The following is a 27,319-nucleotide window of genomic DNA, read 5'->3' as shown; positions in this document are numbered from 1 at the left end:
TGCTGTCACCCTGTTTCCCTTCTGTTCCATGGAGATGAAGACATTTCTACCGAGTGTACAATTCACAATTCGTTACTTGAGACAGGCCTGAGATGCTGAGTTTGGATCAGAATCCAGACCTCCCCAAAAATCAGGTGGAAGGGATTGGATCTGGTACTCCAATTTGGACCATCTGTGTTCACCTTTGGAACTTACCATCGTCAGTTGCTGCCATAAACTCTAGTCGTCTGGTTCAAGGCTGAGAGCTGAACTGAAACTCATCTTAAAACTTATGTTTACAGAGCCATTGAAACCTCTGCAGGGAGGTATCAATGTAAATCTTCCTGCACACAAGTGGGGATTATCACAGGGGAAGGCAGAACACTGAGCCTGTGGAGATCCATTAAAGTTAGTGGGGCTCTGCATGTGTACAGAGGTCTCCCTATGTGGATCTGATTGCAGGATAGGAGTCGTAGGCAATGGCTAGGCTACAGAGCTTACAGCCGCATAGCTGCACTGTTGCAGCTGCGCCACTGTAGAGTCTAAACCAACAGGAGAGAGCTTTCCCGTCGACTTAATTACTCCAGCCCCCATGAGCGGTGGTAGCTGTCAGTGGGAGAAGCTCTGCCACGAAAATAGCACTGTCCACCCCGCGCTGAGGTTGGCGTAACTTTACGTCGCTTAGGGGGATAGTTTATTCACTCCCCCAACTGATACAATTTATACCAACGTAAGCTGAAGTTTGTACATAGCCTGAGTAAAAAGTTAGGTGTCTATAGGAGTCTCACTAATGGATGCTGCTGAGCGCTTTAGCTAATTCAGCACATACCCTGACTTCACCCCTCTCCTAACCAGCATTCCCACTTTTGGGCCATGCTGGTCTCCTCTAGCCATCCTCGTATCTGAGAGATTTGGGCTGCTTCATACTGCCACTGCCTCCTCCACTGGTGGACCTTCTCCTGCCTAGGAGCTTTTACACTGATGTCTGTGGAAGCCAGAGTAAACTAAGGCTGAATAGCCATACATCTCTAGTCAGTTCTTTGGGTTCAAGCACGTCAGTTCCATTGTTTTATCATTAGTTTATATTCTTTGGGCCATTGACGTCAATGGAAGTTTGCTGATTTACAGTAGCTAAGAATCTGGTCCTCTGATGTTTAGAGGACATAAAACATGATTTGCAGGAATTTCTTGGGATTTTTTTTAGGCAAATAGATAAGCTCTAATTTACGAGTTGTATATTCTTCAGGCCACTTGATCATGCTGTGCTAGGTAGATAATGACCAGTGCCACTGGAAAATTGCAGGATTAAGGCTCATTTCTTTCAGAGAGATTTGGGAGGAAAATATGGTCAGATGTCTGATACATTCGCTGTCTTTGCATGCATTTGTAAAGAGACTGTAGAAAATAAGAAACACAAAATGGTTCTCAATAAATCAGGTGGGGAAAAAAAGCTATGAAGTTGATACTGAAATGAAGTAAAATAAATGAAATGCTCATCTTCCTTTTCTCTACTTCTGCTGGGAACTTCTTTTTTAAAAGGCTTGGGGATGTGCTAATTTAAATTAAATGTGAATTAGAATTTACGTGTGACAACCACCCCTGAATCTCTGCAGATGGCACCTTTGTTCTTTTCGTCATCACTTTTATTTCTATCTCCCATTCTTTTTCCTTTGCCTACTCATTTATTCCTTCACTTACGGTTTGATGCTGAGTTGCTGAGCACCTATAACTGCTATTGAAATAATTGGAATTGCAGGACGCTCATCATCTCTCCGGATCGACCCCTAATTTCTCTCACTTGTTACATCTTTCTCTCCACTCTTTCATGCACTGTTGCATTCCACTCCCTGCCTTTGTCCATCTCTTTCCTCCTTGTTCCTCTCCTCTGTATTTCTTGGCTTCCCTTTTGCTTTACTTTACTTTTTGGCTTTCCTTTCCATATCTCTGTTGCCTTCCCACGTGTGCTCTTCCTGATCCATGCTCCCTCAGGATCCTTTTCCGAAACACGCCATAGCTAGGACACTTCCTTTTCAGTAACCAAAAATGAGGGTCACAATGTTAAAAATAAGGGTTACACCGTAAGGTCATGTGTTAATTCAGCCATTTCCTTCACTCTTGCCACTTCCCAATATCTAAATTGGCTTTTGTGGAGGCAGTAACTCTTGTCTGACTGACAGAGGCCTGGTTTTGGTGGGAATCATGGTCTTTGCTTGTTTCTCTGCTGCCTCTATTTTGTTTTCTGTGTTCTGGCTTTTCTCTTCCTCCCATCTCTCCTCCCCAGATGCTTTCAGTATTAGACAATAACAGCAATTTTAGTGTCTTCAAGAAGCATGACCAGTACCTGATGCTGGAAGTGTTGCCAGCATCTGACATCTGAGGCTAATAGCATTTCTTGGGCAAATCCTGCTATTTTACACAGGATTAACTCTGTTGGGGTTAGTGGAGTTACTCCCAATTTACATGAGTGTAAAAATAGTAGAATTAAGCCCCTGACGTCTAATGTGAGTTCTCTCAGGGATAGTGCCCTAACCTTTCCCAGGGAGGTAAAAATAACGTATCAGACTCACATCTGCCATTTCTTCCTCCTTCCTTCTCTCCCAAGATCCCAGTTACTCTGAAGATGGGGAACAAGCACAATTTTGGTGGGAGGCTATGCAGACATGATCACTCAAACCACCAGCCAAAGGCTGTTACCATCCTATCCCTCTCTCAGCAACAGGCTTCAACAAAACCTAATTCAGTCTCCAAGTACCATTTCATTTGGTTGACATGGAGTTTCTCCTCTCCATCTATATGAATTTTGTTCTGTGGTGCCGCCTGTTTGTAGGTTTCATTGCTGGTGATGGTGAGAATTCTGAGATTCCTTCTTTCCCTCCCTGGTTTGCCCCTTCTCTAATTTGTTCCCTCATTGCCTTCACACCTGTTTTGATTCGTATACTATGAACATCACTTTGGTATTTGTTCTCCTCCTTATTTTGCAATCCCATTTTTACCTCTAAGCTTTGTCCTCCCATTATTCTCTCTTTTCCTTTCTGCCTCATTTTCCCCTTTCCTTCATTCTCTTAACCTGGTTTGTTCTCCCTTCTTCTGTTTTTTTTCTCACAATTCATTGCCTTGCCTTTTCTTCATCCTCTTTTTCTCACTGTTCTCTCTCATCCTTCTCGATTTTCTTCCTCTAGAAGCAACTCCAAGCTGATTGGACCATTTGGGAAACTACGCCTTCTGATAATCTTATTTTCCAGGAGCACTTATTTCACATTAGGGAGAAGGGTACAGCCTGCCAGTTGGGTCTGTCAAAGCTGGGGAACGGTGGAGCAATGGAGGAAACTGCAGAATGAGTTGTTAAAGTGTATCTGCAATTTCCAAGCCTCCATAGTAACGACAGAGGATGATGGTATTTGTACATATACTGCTTTGGTTGTACTGTAATTTGGGAAAGTATGACAGTATAGAGAAATGGCAGAAAGAAATCAGTCTGAATAGAAACTATCCAGTCCATTTACGTTGTTGTTTCTTTTTTTAAAATGTATATTACAGCATAGGGATGACCTAATGTAATTTAAAAAAAAAATTTATTGACCCTTTTTAAACTTAGGCCATTCACAAGATGTGTAGTATTAAATAGTTCCATCTGGAAAATGTTTTAACTCCACTGGATCTGTGGAGCTAGAGTATCGGATAGGGTGGGATAAGAAAAAAAAGTTAGACAGTTAATGTTTAGTGTATGTTTCAAATAAGACAGTTGTTTGTGTAGAAGTGACTGGTGGTGCAATGGGAAGAAACACTGCTCAGCAGTTGGGTGGTTTGGTCCAGATCTTTATGTTTCACCTCAGAATGAGCTGTGGTTTATAAAACTGGCACTTTGCAGGAACTTTTTTGAATCTACACCAGTCTCTACAAATTTCTGCTCGGTCACATTAGTGCAACAAAAAACAAAACAACAACAAAAATGACCCAACACCATTCACAGCCGCATGCTATACTGCTAATTTTGTTGAAGTCAAAGGAATCTGAGAAATTTACTGGATGCTCACAATCATTATACAGGCAAGAGTTCCACATCAAAACAGCAGTTGCTTGGACAATCCCAGTCAGTTTGTTGGTAGAAAACAGTGACACATCTAGAAAGCTTTAGCAGAAGAGATTTCAGAGCATCATGGCTAGGGCACTGCAATAATTCTCCTTTTAATAAGTTTATGATGAGGGTTATTGTTTCTGTTATTATTGTCACCAGCAGGAGCATAGACAATGGTGAGAAGTGAACCTGTTTAAAACGTACAGTCTAGATATAACTTTTTTTGGTACTCAGCAGAAGGTTGCAGGAGAACTCATGTTAATTAAAGAATGTGGTGCAAAATGTGAGGCAGAGACCATCCTCGCTTTTGTGATCAGATTCGCACCTGCATTCATTTTCTGCCATGCTCAACAACCTTCTTCATTAACCCTGGGCAACCTTTAACCTCCTGTTAGCCCCCAGGGCTTTACTTTTGCCAGCAAGCCCTTTTCGGCGTTGTGACTTACAGGTGGTTACCGTAGCTATGTACACTTGTTTTTCATGGTGCACCGTGCACTTAACGGCTCAGCGGGACCTGCAATTTCATACCTCTCATGGGGGTGGGGTGGTTTGCATGTGCTTTTCTATTTTGTGGCTCATATGGTATCAATTACTTTATTCGATGGCAACGCCAAGCCCTAGGCCTTTTGCATGTTTGTCCTGTGAGAAAGATCTGGAAGAGCCGACATCTGGTTTTGATTGCTGCAATTGCAGGTTGATAGAATAAACGCAGGGTGAGGTGGGTGGGTTTTCCTTCCGGCCCTTTCCACTCTGGGCTGGTAATGCGCTTCAGTTGTGGAGCTGGTCTTTTCATCATCTCACTCCTCCCCCACTCCCTCCAAATAACCAGCAGCAACATGTGGCCCAAATTAGGGACCTGTGATTTAAAAAAGCTTCCTTCTGCTGGAAACCTAGAATAGGTCAGTCCAGAAAATGGAGAATCTGCTCATAACATGTGGAAAAGGACAAAATGATTTTAACTAAAAGTCAGGGAAAGTTGTCCCTACATTAGCAAAATAGGCAGCGCTAGGGAGAATGAATAAAGGGGCTAATGAAATGCGTGTTTGTTTCCTTTTGGAGGGGCGATGCTAGAGCTGACTCATCTACCCAGTATGGGTGAATCTTAGCTTTACTGAACTAGAGACAGTAGGGGGTACCCAGAAACTATCTCCTCATTACTGCTGCTCAGCAGGGATTGTATATGTAAGTGTGCCTAGGGAAGGACTAGCAGAGTGGGGAAAAGAAGGCAAAGTGATTATATAGGAAGAAATAGTGACTTTTTAATGTTGCTGATTAAAGTGTTTTGCTTTACAACATTTATGTGTTGATTGTGCTTCCAAGCCAGCTTTCCTTGTGTTGCCACCCCACAGAAGTGCAGTGCTCATTGTGTGCCTTTTCATATCGCTATTTATTTTAAGTCTTCCACCAAAAATTAGGAATTCAAATAGGCTGAAAAGTTAATGAGGAGTCTTGTTTGAAAATAGTGCTGTGCACAACCTCATTCAGACGAACTGAAAACAGACAGCCCTGACTAAAAAAGTTTAACTGCATCCAAAATGCAAATCACAGGGATGGGGAATGAGACCTGAGCGGCCAGTTACAGCAACTCATGCAGAAAATGATGGTCAAATTCTTTATCCAGTACTTATTTTGGAGATCAGTCTGTACCATATCCAAAACCAATAGCCATCATAAAAAGTGGAGATCTGTCAAAGGGGAATTTTACAAGAAGAGGGGCTCTCCTGCAGAGAGAAACTTCTGCAGTGGATGTTTATTACTTTCTCAGGTATTTGCTTAAGAGAGTTTTTCTTTCTGTATGAGGCTGACATCTGCTAGGGCAGCCGAGATCATTTCGATGAGTAGGCTTATTCTTTTTGACAGTCCTGATAGCCATTACATTATGCCATTTAGTAAGGTTCTTATAATTTAATAAATGTTCTCTTTTGAAATCTTAATTTTAAGGGAGTTTCACCATGTATTAGGATCTGTAGACTGATAGGTTATTTTGTTTTCAAATGTTTCCTTATATCAGGAAACATTTGAAAACGCTTGATATAACACTACCCGATATAACACGAATTCGGATATAACGCGGTAAAGCAGTGCTCCGGGGGGGTGGGGCTGCGCACTCCGGTGGATCAAAGCAAGTTCAATATAACGCGGTTTCACCTATAACGCGGTAAGATTTTTTGGCTCCCGAGAACAGCGTTATATCAAGGTAGAGGTGTATTTGAAGTGGATTTCACTGTATCCAGAAATATGCAGCCTTAAATCAATACTGTATTTTACAGCTTGCACTTCACGTTTGAGCTTGGCATGCAAAGCAATATATTTTGTTTAATTTATCATCCTATATGAAGGCCAGACTGATGGCTTGCTGTGTTTTGCCTTGTGTTGACGCCAGAGTTATCATTGCCATGGCATCATGGAGGGGAAGCCCTCAGCCTCAACTGGGAAACAAGGATTGCTTTTCTCTGTACAACTCCTGAGCATAAAATGTTGAGAGGTATTTTAGTTTGAGAGAAGAATGAGAGTTCTCTGGCAATAGTACAACCAAGGCTTGAGAATGGAAAAGAGGGAGTTCAATTTATATGGAAAAATGATGGCCAAGGTTGAAGGGGTATTTGAAAACCTTATGATTTCTGCTCAGACATGGTTTCTAAACACCTGCTCCTGGCTGTCAGCAAAAACAGTCTGATGAAAAGGACTTGCACAGGGATTTGGGGGACAACATCCAACACAGTAAAAGGTATAGTAATTTGTACTTACACCACATCTTTCATTTAGGGATCTCAAAGCACTTTACTAATGTGCTGGTACTTTTATGCCATTGTTTACAGATGATGATGCCGGGGCATAGGAAGGTTAAGTCACTTGCCTGTGGTCAGGGCCGGCTCTAGGCACCAGTAAAAAAGCTGGTGCTTGGGGCGGCACATTTTTAGGGGCGGCATGGCCGGCGCCAGAATGCCGCCCCTAAAAATGTGCCCCGGCCGCCCTAGCTCACCTCCGCTGCTGCTGCCACGGCGCGCGAAACAGCTGATTCGCATGCCACTACTCGCCCTCCCTCCCAGGCTCTCAAACCTGGGAGGGAGGGGGAGATCCCGAGCGGCCGTTTCGCGCGCTGCTGCTCCCCCTCCCTCCCTCCCAGACTTGAGAGCCTGGGAGGGAGGGGGAGAAGCAGCGCCCACGCCGCAGCCACTCGGAGCCTCCCTCTCCCTCCCAGGCTCTCAAACCTGGGAGGGGGTGAGACTCCGAGTGGCCGCGGAGCGGGCTCCGCTTCTCCCCCTCCCTCCCTCCTAGGCTTGAGAGCCTGGGGGGAGGAGGCAGGGCTGGGGATTTGGGGAAGGGGCGGAGTTGAGGCGGGGCCGGGGGTGGGGTAATTAAAGAAGGGGGGGGCGACCAAAATTGTTTTTGCTTTGGGCGGCAAAAATCCTAGAACCGGCCCTGCCTGTGGTCACACAGTGAGTTAATGAGAGAGTCAGGTACAGAACCCATGATGTCTGACTTCCGATCTCTGTTCAGACATTAGCCCACACTGTATACTTCCTTAAACGATAGTGTTGTAGGATATGAGTTAACGGCCTTTTTCTTACTTTTGTATTTCCCAAGGCTGCCCATTCTTTTCTAGTAAACTCTTCAGTTGTACAATTCTTTTCTTCTACCATACTGAAGTTTTTGTTACATAGCATCATCCTGTATATATCATGGACTTCTCCCCAGGTACCCATTTGTCTTTGGAGTGGTCTGCAGTGACAATATTTCAACACTACATGGTCAGTCTTAGCCCCTCATCATAAGGAGGCAGTCTTTTCAAAAGACAGATAAACCTTTCTACTGATATTCCAGGCTTTGGAAGCTTGCCTAATTCCTACTTAGCATTTTTCACCTAATCAGTAATAGCAGAATTTGAATAAGAAACTTTCAAATGTAATAGACTTCATGTGTTAGGTCCCTCACATGAGTCAGTTTAGTGAAAAAAAGAAAACATTTTGAAACATTTAGTTTACTGTTGTAATTATTATTAATAAATTAACCAATAACTAACATTATAGCTGCTGTAACATAGTCTAGAGATTCCATTCATTTTTGTTTCCGTCATGATAGTGGTCATGTGATCACCAGAGTTCTTCCCTTCCTAAGACCATCATTCCGTTATCATACATTGAATTCAGGTTGGCTCCCCTCCATCTTTTATTGATCCAAATCTGAAATTTCACTGCATTTCACTAGTATTAATCAAGAAGTTTTGTTTTTGCTATTTCAAAAAGAATAATAGGTTATCTACAGTTGAGGGAATGAATAGAATCATAGGACTGGAAGGGACCTCGAGAGGCCATCTAGTCCAGTCCCCTGCACTCATGGCAGGACTAAGTATTCTCTAGACCATCCCTGACAGGTTTTTGTCCAACCTGCTCTTAAAAATCTCCAATGATGGAGATTCCACAACCTCCCTAGGCAATTTATTCCAGTGCTTAACTACCCTGACAGTTAGGAAGTTTTTCCTAATGTCCAACCTAAACCTCTTTTGCTGCAATTTAAGCCCATTGCTTCTTGTCCTATGCTCAGAGATTAAGAAGAACAATTCTTTTCCCTCCTCCTTGTAACAACAAACTGTTATCCTGTCCCCTCTCAGTCTTCTCTTTTCCAGACTAAACAAACCCAATTTTTTCAGTCTTCCCTCATAGGTCATATTTTCTATACCTTTAATCATTTTTGTTGCTCTTCCCTGGACTTTATACAATTTTCCACATCTTTCCTGAACTGTGGCACCTAAACATCCAGTGTCCCTTTCTAGCCTTACTATTCAGTACAGTACTTTTCACTAACCTTAAGGCAGTAAGTTTCCCAAAAAATTAAAGGAGAAAAGAACATTTGGAATTTCTAGGCTGGCTTCCAAACTTTAACATAATGTGATAATTCTTTCATTATGTCACATTACATAGTGCCTTCTTCGGAACTTTCCCATCATGACATGAAATCATTTTTGAATTCAGAATGTCACGTGTTAAAATATTTGAATCTATAATGTATTTTCTGTGAATTCAGCAAACGAACTGTACACATCTGCAGTTCCGCAATCATCCTATTCTACTCAAGCTAGGCCTGTTTTTCTTTCTAAATTTTGGATTGAATTGTTGAGCTGATTTTTGTTTATCAATAACTATTCAATATAATTTATGTGCCTCTTTAAATAATGACATAGAAACGATTGCTATTTGAAAAATTTATCTGGCAAACTTTTATGGATGGATAAATCTGAAAAAAGATACCAAGGTTTCTGAGATTTTTAAAAATGATTGTGTGGGAGGGATAATGGAAGAATGGCAGGGGAGATGCAGGCTACTTAGAATATTCCATATTCACACAAGTTAGTCATCTTCTTCATTCATTTTCTTTCCCGTTGAAAATACTGCGTCCCTATGATATAATGAAAAGCAAATCTGTAGCTGTCTTCACCTTCTAGTGTCAGGGAGCATGCATCTTTGCTCTTAAGTAGTATCATGCTGTCAAGTTGAAGGATGAAAAGCAAAAGCTGGAAATCAGTAGTGTTTTAAAGGCCTGACAATATAATAGGTGTTTTGTTTGAGTAAATGTTGCCGGATCAGGCTCCCTTTCAGTAAATACAAGATAAAGACAGCTTTCTGTAACATCTTGAACTCTGCTAATTCAGCCAGGCACAGCAAAATCTGGGTTACTTTATATAAATCCAGTGGCTTTCACTTTGTAAAACTGTACAAATCTGTCTGACAATTGTCACTCACACCCATTTTCCTAGTTTCATGACATTTTGTAAGCTAGTATTTATTTTGGATATTTTCCCATCACTTCCCTACATACAAATCTTTTTGCCCTCCTCTCCTCCTTTCAGTATTTTTGTGCCCTTTACCCCTTAGCTGGCAAAACCAGACTTTCACATGCAGAAGTTGCCAGCTTGGCATTTACCAAAGTTTTACTCATAGTTTGTGCACAGACCCCGTGAAAAGTGAAAAATCACCAGTTTCCCATGCTAAGAAAAATGTTTTGACCCAGTTTATTTCTGATCATTGCCCTGATGAGTTTCCCGTATTAAAGACTGGTTAATGTTGGGATGTCAGATCTGAAAGATGAAACGTGTCTGTTTCTATTATACCTGTTGGATGAGCGATTTTTTCCAAGCAAGTACATTTCTCGGATACATGAAAGCTTGAATGTACCAGTGAAGACATGTTGAGAAACACTGGCATATGGTTTTCTCTAAATCTGCTTAGAGTGCTAATGTCATGAATTTTGGTTATTTTCAGAATGTTTCCCCAATTGTATCATTCAGAAGGAATCTCCTACACAAAAGGACTCCTTGGACACATATGCTGTAATGTTGTCTAAGGTCCAGTGATGTGAGATCGATGGTGGAGATGTTCCAATACATAAATGGCAGGTGCCTAACACACATTGACTTTCAGTGGGAGTTGAGCACATAACTACAGTTTGTGCCTTTGAAAAACATCCTACTTGTAACTAGGAAATCTTTGGTCCTCTGGCAGTATATTCTGGATATTTTTTTTTTTTTTTGGTATGGCTCTTTGTACTTGCTGTGTAAAATGGTCTGTTTGTCACCAAACAGCATGATGGGTGCCCACAGCAGAGTAGTAGCTAGAGTATTAGTTGTATGCAGTCAGGCTGAAATTGAGTTTCATGTAAGCCTACTGTCGAAGGGGAGCTTGGTGCAGGCTTGAAAGGGAAGCAGAGTCCTGGCCATGATCTGTGTTTATATAGGGCCAACTGCCATGCTACACAGGAATTGTGTCTCCTGCAAAAAGTGGCCATGGAAGGGCTGTAAAGCTCACCCTACACCATGTCAGTGGTTTGGGGTAATGAATTAAGTCCCTCGATTCACTCTTTACTCGGGTTTTGTTTGTGGGTTCAAGAAAGAGATTAAATTCACCCTCCATCTGTTAGATGCTTATAGGTACCATCCTTAATCCTGGTTATGGAGCCAACTGCCAAATGGACTTGCAGTTGGACAAATGGAACCAGAAAAAAGGAAATTTTCATCTGGTCCAAATTTGAAAGAATTATATGTTGGCACGTATTCAGATATGGTCAAGTTGCTCAGGTGGCTGGCAGAGGGCATTTCTGTGATGCACCATCTCAAAATTAATAGCAGATGTACAGCGTCTGCTAACTTAGTGCCAAGACCAAGAGAAATACAGGTGTTCAAATAAAGTAGTGGTTGAAGCTGGAGGCCAGGAAGCATGGTAAAGATCAGCTTTAGAAGTAACTTAAATGCTACTAACAGCACCACAGTGGGTCAGGTTAAATGTACTATCAGTTTTAATCACAATGATTTTCGAAAATGCCTAAAAAGTCCAGTGGAGCATGACTTATAGTCTACACAGTAATATCTAAACCTGCTTGTTTAATTGAACTGAATTTATTTTTGAATTAAAGAAATTAGAGAATTGTTCTGTGGTTCAGATAAAGGAGGATGTACTACCTGGGTACATATGAATTTGTATATACTGCATGTATAAATTATATTGTGTACGTACATGTCTGTGTATATATGTATATATTTCATCTACACATGTGTATCTATAGTATACTTACATATTCAGAGATAATATACTAATTATTTTGTTCAGCTACTTATATGCACATATCATGGTGTTGGACACAGTATAGTTGGTAAAATTTTCAAAAACAGCTAAGGGCTTGTCTACCCGGTGGGGTAATGTATACTATGGGGTTGCAATTTCTAAAGGGCACCAATGTGTAGCTCATTAACTGGTCCATGAAGATCCTGCTGATGCTCACTGAAGGTTCCCTGGTGTGCGTAAATGTAATGCTCAGGAACCTTCAGTGAACACCAGCAGGATCTACATGGACCAATTAATGAGCTACACGTTAGTGCACTTTAGAAATCACATTTTCTTAGTGTGCATTACCACACCGTGTAGACAAGCCCTAAGTGAAAATTCTACCCAGAAGTTTCACCTACGAAACCTAGAGTTGTGGGCAAAAGGAACCCATCAGCATAAGCAGTTGGTCAACTTGTGTGCACAAATAGGATTTTGCAGGGGGATTTTGTGGTTGCAATTTGTGCACCCACATTTAAAAATTTGATGTTGTAATTTTGTGATTTGTCTTGTTAGCAAATGATGGAGTGAGGCACAGATACAAATTAGTGAATAGGTCAATCAAATGAGTGTGTGTATATATGTGTGTGTGTGTGTAAATATATATATTCATTTCCCTCAGGAGTGTTTGATAACACATTTACAATGCAGTACTTTTCGTATTTATTAAAGAAGACTCATGTGAATCTGTTGCTTCTGCTTTAACTTTTTTTAAATAAAGCTACATCTTTGAAATGTAGTTTGAAATAATTATTAGCATATACAGATGAGCAGATGAGCCAAGACAAGGAGATCGTGATGGGGGGAAAGCTGGAATACATGTGGAGCAATATACACATGGACCATTTTGTTTTAACATATCTTTGTTTTATTTTTAAACACACTAAAAAAGAGATATTTATGTCATTTTTATAAAATCCATTTTGTAAACATACATATTGGACCAAATTCAGAGGTGATGTGTAAAGTGGTGTATGGTACATGTGGAGAAGTAAGTCCAAGGAAGTCAAGTGAATCCACTTTGAACTTTGGCAGGTGTAAATTGCAGTGGAAACAGGAGGATGTGTTTAGTTGTATTTCATACCACACTCCTCTTGTGCAGTGCTACGCATTTACACCACTTTATACACTGCCTCTGAATTGGGTGCAGTAACCTTTTTTGCCATTTCATGGCTTTGAGTTCCAGGGTATATTGTAAAACTTTCATTAACAGGAAATCTTCAGGTTCTCTGTTGCTTAAGGTTCACACAAAACACATCAGATTTACAAGACCATGTGTGTTGGAGGAACTTTCTAAATTCAGGTTTTTGTGCTGGTTCCCTCAACCCCCAATTCTGTGGTGTTCTGCTTTCCTACTCCATTCCATTTGATGCACTGGCAGCCTCAGAGGTCAGATCAGGATTTAGCAAGTTTTACTTTGTTGCTGCCTGCACACAGAGAAGAACACAAGGGAAGCAGTGGAGGTAGGTCAGCAGAGAAGGGGAGGTCAGATAGGTGCTGGAAAGGGAGGGGAACATAAGAAGGGGAACAATGAGGTGGGGAAGCTGGGAAGCCAGAACAAGTAAAATGGAGGAAGAAGAGATGTGAAAATATCTGATTGGTGAAGAGGCTTCCACTTTAGATTATACTTAATTCTTCAGGATGCTTCTCCCTGCAAGTTAAGGTACAATATGTGATATATACAAAATGTTCTAAAATAGAAATGAAATTGCATTTGATTTTACTATAAAAGTATAAAATACGTCATCTTGATTTGTTTCTTCCCTGAAAACTGTACTAACCTCTGGCATAGAGATCTTTGGCTTTAAATGTGGAGCTATTTTCCTAGCAGACTTTAGTCCACCAATTAGGGGGGAAATGGCACCTTTTAATTGCAGCAGATCAATCTTTTATCTCTTACTAGCAGAGATAAAAATAGTCCACTCTTTATAGATTGGTCTTTTGTTTACTTAAATACACAGGGCTCCATGCGTACTGCTTCTGCAGAGCTGCATTGCTATCAATGTCCTCTCCTGAATAGTAACATTAAATTAGAGCTACATTCAGTTGGAAGGTCAAGGAGTAACACAAAGACGACAAGGCAGGTAAGCTAGTTACAAAGAGAAAGCTCCTCTTTTGCAAAGGTCAGCTTGTGCCAGAGTAGCTAGCTGATGGCTGTTTAGTGGGCTGTGTGAAAGCAGTTAGTGGTCCTATTCCAGTTCCTAACTGGCCTACTTGTTCGCAGATTCAGCAGAAAAGCCACAGACTGAATAAGCGTGAAACTGAACGGCGAGACTGGTGCTTCCAGGTCAGCATTGAAGCATGTTGGCAAGGCAGTATGAGGAAGCGTGCAGTGCCCCTCCCATGTTCAGTGCCTAGATGCATTCAGACTCCAGAACTGTTCATCTAGCACCTTTCATGAGCACAACATTCACAAAAAGAAAGAATTTAAAAAATCCAGTAGTCCCCTCACCCCCCCATTTTTAAATAAGTCAAGTCAAAGATGTAGGAAAAAGTTGTAGAGCAATGTAACTGGATGGATGGAGGGAGATAGGCATTGAAGCAGCTATTTCAAACTGTAATATATATCATATTACTTACATCTTCATCTACTTCCCACATGTACTTGTAATTTAAGAAACCATCCTACTGTTAACCACACCTGCTTTTAAAAAAAGCAACAGAACAATGTTAATGTACTGTAAAATGAACACCATGTAAAAACTTGCGTATTAATTGCACACAGTAGTTAAATATATCATAGTGTTTGTGGGATCATGAAAGTTACAGTAAAGTTAAATACCTCAATGCAGTACACCTCAATTTTAATATTAATCACTCTATGATTCGTTGCTTATTTTTTAAAAATGTAGCTGTATAAGCCTTCTCCAATATATGTGTTTTTCAGTCAGTATACACTGGTTGAAGGTTACATTGTTTGAAGGTGTGAGAAGTCTCTGAAGAGTGTATAAGTTGAATGACCAGTAAACTCCCTTCTATGTTATTTCTTCTTTCTGACATTTATATTATATTACTGTGCTACCATATAGTAGGTATATTGTAGTATATCATCTGTTATTCCTCCTTCCGATCTGTCTTTAACCTGAAGACAGTTGTTTTAGCATTAAATCTGACATCAAGGATTCCAAAAATCCTTTATTATCACTCTCCAGTAGCATCAACGAGATACATTAAGCAGTTCCAAGGGAAATGATTTTTGGCTATTGCTGACAGACCTTTGGTCTAGATTTGTTTGTGCTCTTCTGTTTGGAGTCTTACTCTTTCCTTTTGCCTTTACTAGAAGTCTTCAAACAAATATTACTGTGTTCTGATTCTGTAACTGGCACTTTGCTTACAGTAAGCTGAATGAAACTACATCAGTAGCATCTGGATATTAAATGCCTTTCTGTTTCTCATGATTCTGCTAGGCACTGAGTGCCCTGAATTGAAGTCAGTAGGAGCTGAGGGTCCCCAATACCTTGAAGGCTCTAAATTTGGGGGAGGAGGGACTGACATGCATATAGAGTTTATATAAAGACCCTCCAGGGTAGTTTGAAAATGTGTGTAAAAAATTTCAACAAATCTTTGTATTTTCACAACATGTGTTTGCATGCACCTTATTTAAATACATACATACAGGAAAACTTCTTCTTGCAGAAGTGCTTAGAGCCTGATTCTGCCAACCTTACTCAGGTAGAGCAGTACCTTACACATCAGGTAGCCTTGTTGAAATCAACAGGGCAACTTTCAGAATAAGTTACTCAGCATAAGGGTGGCTCTTAGTTTTCTGTTTATTTTGTTGAGAGAAATCATTTGATTTCTCTTGTAATGTTTGTGAGATGCAGGATGAGCATAGATGGGATTTTTTTCTAACATTGCTTGCAGTTGTATTTTATTGGTGGATTTCTCTTTCCCTTTGCTGTGACCTGTGAATGTCAGAGTAGGCTGTCTGCCAATTTTGTGATCTGCTGCCTGCTTCAAAATGGAGGCAGGAAGGTATCCATTTTCATCAAGAAGATGACAGTGCTTCAGTCTTCCTGGCCATCTGGAGAGAGGAACTTTTTAATCAGAAACAAAAAATTGAGGATTTAATATGCATATATAATATATAAATTTAAGCAAAAGAAAACTCAAAGTTAAACTATACCTTATGAGTGCAGACTTTTTTTCTTTTATGTTGTTCTGGTTAACATAACAAGAAAATACAAGAACTATTTTTGTAAAAAGCTAGTTACAGAACTCTCTCGTGTATTAGTAAACAAATGTAAGTAAATTAGTTTTTTGGCACACACACTAAGTTTATTGCACACACAAATATAATAAGTACTAAAAAAGAAGATTTTTTTCTCCCTGATGCACACGCATGCTGTGTTGGTGGTCTTGTGTAGATCTAGGTTTTTAATAGTGCTTTCAAGCTGTTCTGCAAAGACCTAGTAACATGGGAATTTAATATCCCAAGATATGTTTATAATTTTCAGTGCCCTTGATAGTGCTGTTTTCTAAATTTCATTTTTGCATTTAGGGAACAAAGAGTTTGACTTCTCCACACTGCTTTCATTTTTGTCCTTAAATGTGTGAAAGCTGCATACTTTCATATAATAAATCAGTATTGTTTCATGTTCTCAATTCTTTCAAGCTCCGTAAGATACCAGGTCCAACATATGTTAGTTGTACAGTATATTTACAGCTAGAAATGGTTTGACAAACACCTCACAAATATTCTTGTCTAAGGCTGGAAAATGCCATACCTACGTTTCTTTTGAAGTTTAAAATTTATTTTCTTTTCACACAAATACTGAGATTTTTGTATTCCAAAAGAAGTATTGTGTAATGTTAGGAACTGATTTAGACCGAACAGGTAAATATTCAGTATTTCATTCCTGCTTCTTTTTTAAAGCAACATGCCTTGAAATATTTCAGTCATTGCTGAAGGCATACTAAATTAATCCTTTTTCCTTAGGTTTATGCCCCGTCAGCAAGCACTGCTGACTACAATAGGGATTCACCAGGTTATCCATCCTCAAAACCAGCAGCCAGCACTTTTCCTAGCTCCTTCTTCATGCAAGGTAAGATGCTACTTTCAAAGAGAAATATATTGTGCATATATTTCATGTATATATTTATTGACATATGTGTATTAGAGACATCATGGAATTTCATCTTGTGTGCTGTTATGTTACTATTAAAATGAAGATCTGTAATGCATAGACCATTATGGCTATGAGCATCTTGTTTTGATCCTGTAACGAAATATAATAATGAAATAACTTACTTGATTCTTTTTGCGGATACAGACTAACACGGCTGCTACTCTGAAACTTATCATTTGAATTACTTTAGGCTTTCTTTTGAAAGAGTTTGTGTACATGCATATATATTATACATCTATTAAATACTCATAATATGCATGGATACTTTGTGTATAAATCTGTGTCTATGTATGAGTGAGAGAATGTATAAAGTGTATAATATTTACAATACACAGCATAAAGTGTGTGTGTATAATATATACTGTGTATTATAGCAACTTCTAAATCTGTTTTTAAATTAACTACATAGTGTCTCCCATTTAAAATGTTAGTTTTTACACATTCAGTGTTGTATATTGATAGTGTATTTCTTGCAGTTATTCATACTTATAACCCATTGAAATAAAGTTTCAGGTAGCTTATTAGTTAAAAGTCCTGGAGTGAGTCAATGAAACAATCTATTTAGAAGTGTAGGACCCGCATTTTGCCCTACTTAGGCAAAGATCACAGAGCTTGAGAACCACATTCAGACCATGATCCTGTAAACAAATATGCATCTGCGTAACTTGATGCACATCTTGATATTTTCAGATATTTTCTGCTAAGAGTGTGCAGAAGTGTTTGTGGAAATGAGACTCTAATTTTCTGGGGTCCATCCTCCGCACCCAAAAAAAAATCTGATTCCATCTCACATCACTTTTAATGTGGCACATGGAGAGTACAGGTCTATACTTCACTTCCATTGAGTGACTAGACTAACCCACTGTGATCAAAAAGGAGTATTTCATGCTGGGACCTATAGTTTGTTTATATTACAGGTAGGGAACATAAGTAAGGATGTTCATATCTGGGATTTTGGTTTCGTCCTATCACCAGGGGTGCTGGAACAATTTGTATAGTGGTGGGTGCTGAGAGCCATTAAACCAAACTGTAAATACTGTATATAATGGAAACCACTTCAAGCCAGGGGTGAGGCAGCACTGCTCGTTCCAGCACCTATATCTATCGCTATGTTTTACATTTAGTTTTGGGGTCAGGAAGAGAGGCAGAAGCCTAGCAGAGTAGCTGCGCAGCAAGCGCAGCAGGAAATGGGAGTAGGTATAGGCCCCCGACAGGCTGAGCTATTGCCTTCAGAATAGGAAAAGAGCATTCATACCATTAGGCTTGGATCTCAGCTATTTATGGAGTCAAAGGTTTGTAGTCTGCTCCACCACATCTGACTGTTAGACACAGCAAGTCACCATCTCAGATGCTGCTCTTTCTACTTCCCAAACTCACTTGTTTCTGCCTTATACCTGTGTACCCCCAGCAGGGGGGTTAAGGCAGCCCCCTCAATCAGTGGTAGTACAGTGGTTCTGTATCACCCCTCAAAAGAGAGAGACCATTAGAAAGGGAGACAGGGATAAGAGAACATTATCATAGAGTCCCATTCTGTCAGTTCCCTGGAAGATGATTGGTTTATGCTGCAAAGACCTATGCCCTCTCCCTGTCTTGAACCAGAAAATGCGGGCATAGGCTGTAAACAATGAACCTGTGATCTCAAATTTTAATTGTGAAAATTCACAGAACAACCAATTATAGAATTTAATAAAGGTGAAACCCAAAGAGTTCTATACAAATTAAGCATTTGTAGAAACGAATAGAGGATGCTAACCTTTCTCTAATTTTTTTTAACTATCTGTTAGAGATTTATATTAGTGATATAAATCTCTGCTAAATTGGGATTCAGAATACCTATGAAAAGGTTATTATGCTTTGTTAAATGTTATGGGACTGTTCCATTAAAGAACAAAAAAACTTGACTTACTCCCAAGGATCTAGTTAAATGTAAAAAGTGTGGTTAAGTAGGCTAGGCACCCCTTTAAGTGCTTGACTTGATTTAGGGGATAACGTCTAAAAGTCAGAGATGCAGCCTGTATCTCATTGTATTACAATGGAGTCACCCAGAAGGCATAGGCATTTTTGGTGCAGAAATACAAAACGGCTTGTTTATTTGCAGAGGAAGTAATACCTCTCTAAGAACCAAAACCTCCTAATGACCCACCAAATCACCTGTGTGCAGGAAGTGTCGTCATTCAAAGGTTGTTAGACCACTCTAAATTCAGATTTAAACACTCATAGTTTATTTTATTTTGAAGCTCATATTTTGTCCCAGCTGAAATTTGTAGTAACTTGGGGAATATGTATTTAAGCTTGTGATAAAATGGCAGGAATAAAACTTTAGAGAAACTTTTAGCATCAGTTATGTGACTGACTTGAAATGATTCAAGATGATATTGTTATTCGCTGTTGCTCAGTTCAGCTTAATTTTTTATTAAGAGCATGCTTTTATGTTAAATTTGTGTAGCCCTTAGGAGACAAAAAGACAATATACAGCACTCCTTTTATGGCTGCTGTCTTGTAATGTAAGCAATTAACCGACACAATGATACATTGCATATGCATCAAGCCCCATTAGGACAGTTATTTTAAAGTTTACAGGAAAACAAAACAAAACAATTATATAACCAAGATTTATGGCCTTCAGAGAAGCCACATTTTCTTTCTTTTCTACAGATGGTCATCACAGCAGTGACCCATGGAGCTCCTCCAGTGGGATGAATCAGCCTGGTTATGGAGGAATGTTGGGCAATTCTTCTCATATTCCACAGTCTAGCAGCTACTGCAGCCTGCATCCACATGACCGTTTGGTAAGTTAACCTTCTAATGCACATGAGTACGTGTATGGAGAGAGAGAATACATAACGGCATGATGTGGGACAAAGGGTTTATTGATACTCATTTGGGATGACCAGCATAAGTCACTCATAGCTTTGCCACTTGAGAAGAAAGTGCCCATACCAAGCTCATGTCACTAAGATGTTTTTATTGACCCACAGTGTAATCTCATGCCACATATTTTACAAAATAAGTATCTCTCAAGTTGTGGATTATACATTTCTCCATCTGCAAAGCTTGATACCTTAGTTATCATTGTGCAAACCTCTAAAATTGCCTAAAATAGTTTTCTGTGGAAACTGTTTCCATTAAAAGTTCTTATGTACCTATCAGCGCTGGAAGCATATAACTTATATCATTGGAAAGTTGGCAGCCAATCTTCCTATCAGGTAGTATAAAACTCCTGGTTCTATCCCTGAAGAATCATAAGATATCAGAACTATAAACTGTCCATTCTACAAGCTATACCAACATAATTCTGGAGAGGAAGTTGGGGTGGAGGATTAGGAAGAAGGAAGTCGTTTCTCATAGGTTGTTCTTTTAGCTTAAGTCTCTGTGGAAATTAATTAGCTAGTGAAATGAGCGTAGTTTTATATTCCTCACATGGACATCACTCTGTCTATTCCTTATTTTGCAAAAATATTTTTAAATATTTTAATAAATATTAGTGGAACACCATGCTATTCCTTCATTGCTTTGTCAACACAGAAGCGGTTTGATAGGACTAATTCAGACTGTGATATTTGATTAGACCAAAAAGAGAACTGTATAGACATTGTGCACAGCTTTGGGAGTATTCCCCTAACATCATGGCTGAGCTGATGCTGTACACAAACAACAGAATCCTGTCGACTCCCACTGCATTAGAAGCACAAGGGAAAGTATACTGGGCAAAGCGAAATGATGAGACTGGTGAAGAGAGATGCTTTTCCCCCCAAAACTTGTAAATTATTTCAGCTACAGAGAGAGAAACTTTTTTTCTAATTTATTTCCATGTGACCATCCTAGGTTCAACTGAGACACGTTCTGGGGTTTAAATGCAGATTTTACTTATCAGAGACTATGAAAAAGGACCCAAGGGTACAGGAGAAAAGATAGATATTGATTTTAGGTGAACTAGGCTAATTTTTGGAGGAGTTTGGCTGTCCATAAAACTTACCATAGACTTCTTTTTAGCTAGAAAATGGTATGCTTCTTATTGTAACTGAATTGTCTTTAGGGGGAAAAAAACATAGGGTTAAAACACAGGTTTGTGAATTTAGTTTTGTGAACTTAAAAAAATAGTTCAAGAACTTCACAAAACATCAAACTTCACAAGGTTAATAAATCCCTAGTTACAACCAATATAAAATAGCAGTTCAGCCATGTCTATTTAATGTGCGTAATATGGGCACTGAAGCAACCCGAACGCTTCCCTGTAGTGAAACAGTGAGAAAAAATATTTTTAAAAAAATTGAATGCGTCTTTAAAAAAAAAAAAAGTTTAATCTGATCTGGGACCATGTGCTGATATTCGTTAATCATAAATGTTTGGTTCTTGCACGGTGCCATTACATTACATAAGGTTGTTTGAATGGCCTTGTTTCTTTCAAGTTTAACCCTAACGTTAAATCTTTGGTTGATAAAGCTTGGCTTTGGGATCGTTACAACATCTTTGTAATGGTCTGTACAGTAAATCAATGATAGGTACTCTCAACCTTAACACCTTCCAAATGTAGTTTTTATCTGGGAATTACTATTTGGCCTAATTGTCAGAGGTGGTGAGCACCCAGAGCTAGATTCACTATGGAAATTATGAGTGGTGACACGCAGCCTTGCCAAGCATATCTTTTAGGTGTCTAGAAAATCACTGTGATTCAGAAAGTATGAATTAGGCTTTGAAGCTCCTTATACGATAAATGGAAGGAGACAGGCACCTCAAAATGGAAGTCACAAAAACCAGCATCTTAGGTGACACTCCACCTAAGCTAGCCAATGGGAGATACCAAAGAGAGGGTTTCTGTCTCAAGTCCTACCCTTTTTAGGGAGATAAGTGCCTAAATCAAGGCTACAGGGAGGTGCCTCCCTCTGCTTAGGATTCTCATCAGCAAACTCTCTGTTGACACCTGGGACTGAAGTCGTTTTTGCAAGAAGCAGGCAGGGAAGAAGAACAACAACTTTTAGCCCAGTAGTTTGAACGCTCACCAGGGATGTGGGAGGCCCTCAGTTCAAGTTCCCTCTTTGCCTGAAGTGGGAGAAGGCATTTGAACAGGACTCTGCTACCTCTCAGGATATTCCCTCTGTTTGTCCTGTTGAAGCTGTTCCACTCTGGATAAATTGGGGCAGCCCCAGTAACCAGTCCCCCTGATCCAGTAACTTTTTAAATTACTAATTCACAGTTCTTGTGTGGGGCATGAATCGGTAGGTGAGCTCTGAACATGCTTACGATTGAGCTCTGCGGGTGAGTTATGCAGAGGAGAGCCTATTTTCCCATTGCTCTGGGGCTGAGGTGTCCAGATGTGTAGAGTGAAGCAGCAGTATGTGTGCGTGCTCAGAGGCAGAAACGTAAAACACCTAGGGAAAATTTACTGCAGAAATTTTGGTGCTGAGCTAGGTGAGGCATCTACAGTGTTCGGCGGCAGCTGAGCAGGGATTTTGTGGATCCCAGTGGAGTATAATTCTGGGATTTAGGCACCTAAAGTGGCAGTTAGGAGCCTAAGTCCTTTTGTGAATCTAGACCCCAGAGCTCCCATTGACATCAATGTGAGTTGTAAGTGCTCAGCACTTCTGAACCTTGGGTCCATATTATTTATTGTCCCGCTTCTCTATATTAGCAAGGTCTTCTGTGCCTAAGGTAGCACAGAGGGGAGGCATTGGTATTTTAATTGCTGCCCTATATGATTTCTACTGGGACAAAAGTGGGAGGTCAGCACCTTTAGTATATGCAGAGACTGTTGAGGAAAGCCAGAATGACTTCAGTTCAAGCTGTACAAGCTCTTGAATTGTTAGTTAACTGGTGATAGTGCAGTGCCAGTACAGACAGCACAAAAAGAATAGTTGCTGTTTATTATTTCTATTTTCTTATGGATTATATTTTTTGTTTGTTTGATTTAATAGTTGCTTAGAATGCAGAGTACCGTTTCCTCGTCAAATTACATACGTTTTAAGGCAGATCCCATGTTTGTGCTAAAATATTTGGTAGTATCCCTTTGATGTTTTCCCCCTGAGAAATGATAACATCTTACTTGCTGATAATGAAGCACCATTTTTGTGTGGGTGTCATGGAACAGAACTCAGCAAGGGTCACGGCATTACTCAGATTTAGACTGTTATCCTAAACAATCACTGTTTACTGATTTGTGAGCAATGTGACAAACTCTCTTAACCCATGTTAACTTCAGCCAGTTGGACTATGAGTTGCTATCCTAGGGTAGTTTATGTGTGAGTCAAAGCCTGAAATCTTTATTCAGACTTTATTGAGACAAAACCCCTGTTAGACTCAATTGAAGTTCTGACTGCATAAGGAATGTAGGTTTTGACTATATAACTGTATGATGTGCTTATGTCCTTATAACTTCGAGGTAGACAGAATCCAAGTATTTGGTACTTAAATATATCAAAAGTACCATAAAAGTAATAGAATAATAAAAAATAAGAGAGAGACAATGTTGTGGCCCAGATTTTATTTTTGGCTATCCTGTGCTTGGTGTAGGACCCTATATAGGGGTAGAGCACAAAGATGGCTTTATGCTACTTTTATATTCCCCTGATCCAGGGGTTGTTTTAATTTATTCCCAGCTGCCCAAGGAGCCACTGCAGCAACCAGGGATTACCAAGGCATAGTGACACCCTCTTTTTCTTAGGGCTAAAAGATGACAATGTTCTAGGGCTTGTCTGCACACACAGACCACAAATAGACCTGCCATCAATGCATCACCCATGGAGTTTTGGATACTTTGATTCACCAGCTTTATAGTGCATCTCTGAGCAGCAGGGGTAGACATTTTGGCTCATTAGATTAACTAGTCTATCCCGGTGATGGCTTGTTTCCATACAGAATATATTCTAGTGCTTTGTCAGGTCTAGTTTTAAATATCACAAGGTTATGCGGATTCTATAACTTCCTTCAGGAGACTATTTCTCCAACTAATAGATATCACTGTCACCAAGTGTTTCCTGGTATGCAGCATACATTTTCTTTCTTAATTTCATCCTATAGTATCAAAGTTTATGAACCTTCCTGCATTGATATCTGAGTAGAAAAAATTACTCATTCCTTTATACACATGACAACAAGACCTGTTCCTTTAGGTGAAATACTGTAACAATCCTAGAGACTAACAAATTTATTTGAGCATAAGCTTTCGTGGGCTACAGCCCACTTCTTCGGATGCATAGAATGGAACATATATTGAGGAGATATATATACACATACAGAGAGCATGAAAAGGTGGGAGTTGTTTTACCAACTCTGAGAGGCCTATTAAGTAAGAGAGAAAAAAACTTTTGAAGTGATAATCAAGTTAGCCCAGTACAGACAGTTTGATAAGAAGTGTGAGAATACTTACAAGGGGAGATAGATTCAATGTTTGTAATGGCTCAGCCATTCCCAGTCCCTATTCAAGCCTAAGTTGATTGTATCTAGTTTGCATATCAATTCCAGCTCAGCTGTTTTTCGTTGGAGTCTGTTTTTGAAGCTTTTCTGTTGCAAAATTGCCACCCGCAGGTCTATCATTGAATGACCAGACAGGTTAAAATGTTCTCCTACTGGTTTTTGAATGTTATGATTCCTGATGTCAGCTTTTTGTCCATTAATTCTTTTGCGTAGAAACTGTCCGGTTTGGCCAATGTACATGGCAGAGGGGCATTGCTGGCACATTGCTGGCCTCTCAGAGTTGGTAAGACAACTCCCACCTTTTCATGCTCTCTGTATGTGTATATATATCTCCTCAATATATGTTCCATTCTATGCATCTGAAGAAGTGGGCTGTAGCCCACGAAAGCTTATGCTCAAATAAATTTGTTAGTCTCTAAGGTGCCACAAGTACTCCTGTTCTTTTTGCGATACAGACTAACATGGCTGCTACTCTGAAACCTGTAACAATCCTGAATTAAATGATCCAGACAGCCTGTCTTTCATGCTTTATTATTTAAATTGTTCCACTTTTTATACTTTCTGCTACAGAGCTACCCATCACACTCCTCAGCAGACATCAATTCCAGTCTTCCTCCGATGTCCACTTTCCACCGTAGTGGTACAAATCATTACAATGCATCTTCCTGCACGCCACCTGCGAATGGAACAGACAGTATAATGGGTGAGTTGCAAAGAGATCTCCATATGAATCTGAATACCGCATATCTCTCTTTCATTTATCTCTCCTGGCCTCTCATCTGCTTTGGTGCAGTATATCTGTACTGAACCTTTCCGTTTTAAGAATTTTAAAATTTATTTCCTAATATATTTGATACATTAGAAGAAAACTTTCTTCTAATATGTGTCCAGAAAGATTATAAATATAATAGAAATGTGATTTAAATAAATATATTGTACCTGACCTATTGCCTTCCTTACTCATATTTTTTAATATTTTCTCTCAGTTATTTAAGTGTCTAAATATAGCATTTAATTCTGTAAAGCACTTTGGTTTAAAGTTTGTACTGAAGACACTACACAAACTATGCGCCTGATACTGTTGGCTTTGAAGTCGATGGGAAGTCAAATTTTATTGAATTAAGCTCCCCCTTTAATTGCATACAGTTCCTTGTGAACTGATACTTCACTCAATATATTTTAATGTTCATCCCCTTCAATTTTTTATTTGATTTCCACACAGTGTGGTAGAAATCAGTGATGGCAGCATGATTGTGTAATAAGAAGAGAGCCTTCTTTTCTGATGTTACTGATATTTTTGTAACAACCTCTGTAAATTAATAGCATACATCTGTATACTTTCTTAAATATTTGACATATTCTGGTTCAGACTTAAATGCAGGAAATAAAGAAATATTGGCTTGCCTGTATCACAAAGAACAAATAAAGCTAATTAAATACTTGGTAACTAGGGAACACATAGTTTGACACATGTTTCAGATTATACACATGATTCGGTATAAAATGACTTTAAGCAGGACTAATGCAGTAAGAATGGAGGGTGAGTTCAAGTATTAACACATGGGCATCATATTTTTCAAGGTCTCTAAACAAAGGAAAAATTTAATAGTCTCTTCTTCATTTGTCACTGTCTGAGATAATTGTATCCCTTTACAGTATAGGATTTCTGTGCTCAATCTTCCCATTCCATTGAGAAGTCTTCTTTTACAATGAGTTCCTTGCTTTTTTGTGAGCATGACATACAAAAATCATTATCTCTCAGAGAGTCCGATAGCACCAGATTTAATGCATCGAACTTCTGTGCCTGGTTTTGTAATAGCCTTAAAGATAACAATATAGGAGCTCAGAACATTCGGGGAATGGAATTTGAATATATTTCATTTTGAATCCAGTCTTCAGGCCCTAAGCAGATGGTTTCTGAATTGGCCACCCATACTCACATTGACTAGTAATTTACTACTGGAGCAGGTCAAAATTTTCTAAATTTAAAATTTTCAACTAGCATTTTTGATGAAAATTCAATTTTTGACTAAAGCCCTAAAAATTTGCAACAAAATATTTTCAGGCTTTTTAACCCACTGTACTTACTATGTGGCTAGTCCCATTGAGCTACCAAGCAAAATCAGGTCCAGCAAGTGCTTGAGTATCCCTAAAACGTATTCTTGACAGCAAACAACTATTTATTGCTAGTAAATTCCATATATCTAGAAGAGACACTTTTGTAATTAATATTATTTGTGCAGTTAAGATCAGCTGTGTTCAGAAAAAGACCTGTGATCTTTTTGAACAGCATTGGGTAAAAGAAATTTTCTGAATAGAATACATGACAACATTGATTAGAAATTATGTTTAATCCTGTGCATAGTATTGCCGAGGTCCAAAGCTATGCAATTTTTAAGCAACTAGTTATTAAGATAGATTTAATACAGTATATGCTAAAGATTACTTCAGAATACCTGTCTGATTCATGTATTAATCCTCCTTGCTACTTTGACTTCTAATGACATGTTTCTATTACATGATGCATTGCAATATACAGCTTTTCTAGTAGTAATTTTGAGTGTGTTTCCCCATGAGACCTCGGATTCACATTAATTTTGCTATTAGAGCAGTCACATAATACTGCATTTTATTTTTTTACAAGATTGTAAAGTTTCCAGATCCAGTGAAGTGATAAATAGTCACATAGCTCAAGAGGAATATGAATATTATCCAATAATGTCAATACTTCATAGTTTGGGAAGTCCATCAACTATAAATACCGAGTTGAGCTAAGTTTTCTTTCTACACAAAATCATAACTTCCATTCTACCTTCATATTAAGTGCTGTCCAATCAAAAAGAGCATGATTTTATAAGTTTGGATTCTAGTGTAAGATGTCTGGATTCTTTAATGGAATGCTTTATTATAGATGTGCATCCAGTGTCCTGTCAGTTACATTGACTAGGTGTTCTAGATCTAATTATAGCTATTGAGATACAGGTGCCTGGGAATTTATTCAAAGAATCCAAGATTTTCAGTCTCAATCACAGAAGTTAGAAATGGAAAAGAACTCAATCCCATTGCCCGTACAGGATTGTTCCTACAGGAACTTGATGAGAGGTTTCTAAGGGGTTAAGTATAACATTGTG

At 39.2% G+C, this 27,319-nt stretch overlaps 1 protein-coding gene across 38 annotated transcripts in view; it reads left to right on the top strand.

The window, feature by feature from the left end:
* The window catches only part of TCF4 (transcription factor 4), a 324,983-nt gene that overhangs the window by 257,975 nt on the left and 39,689 nt on the right, over positions 1 to 27,319 (top strand). For 20 of the 38 annotated variants that reach the window (XM_065598779.1, XM_065598775.1, XM_065598770.1 and 17 more), the window contains 3 exons: positions 16,589 to 16,694; positions 19,434 to 19,567; positions 24,759 to 24,891. In XM_065598779.1, coding sequence (XP_065454851.1) covers positions 16,589 to 16,694; positions 19,434 to 19,567; positions 24,759 to 24,891 — 373 coding nt within the window. Of the gene's footprint in view, positions 1 to 13,873; positions 13,937 to 16,588; positions 16,695 to 19,433; positions 19,568 to 24,758; positions 24,892 to 27,319 lie in introns of all 38 variants that reach the window. The other 18 variants (XM_042850651.2, XM_065598773.1, XM_042850657.2 and 15 more) reach the window with 1 other exon arrangement.

Source organism: Chrysemys picta, chromosome 6 (assembly GCF_011386835.1).
Source record: "Chrysemys picta bellii isolate R12L10 chromosome 6, ASM1138683v2, whole genome shotgun sequence".
NCBI classification, from domain to species: Eukaryota; Metazoa; Chordata; order Testudines; family Emydidae; genus Chrysemys; species Chrysemys picta.
The sequence above is the reverse complement of the archived record's forward strand: the minus strand, read 5'-3'. Positions and strand labels throughout refer to the sequence as shown.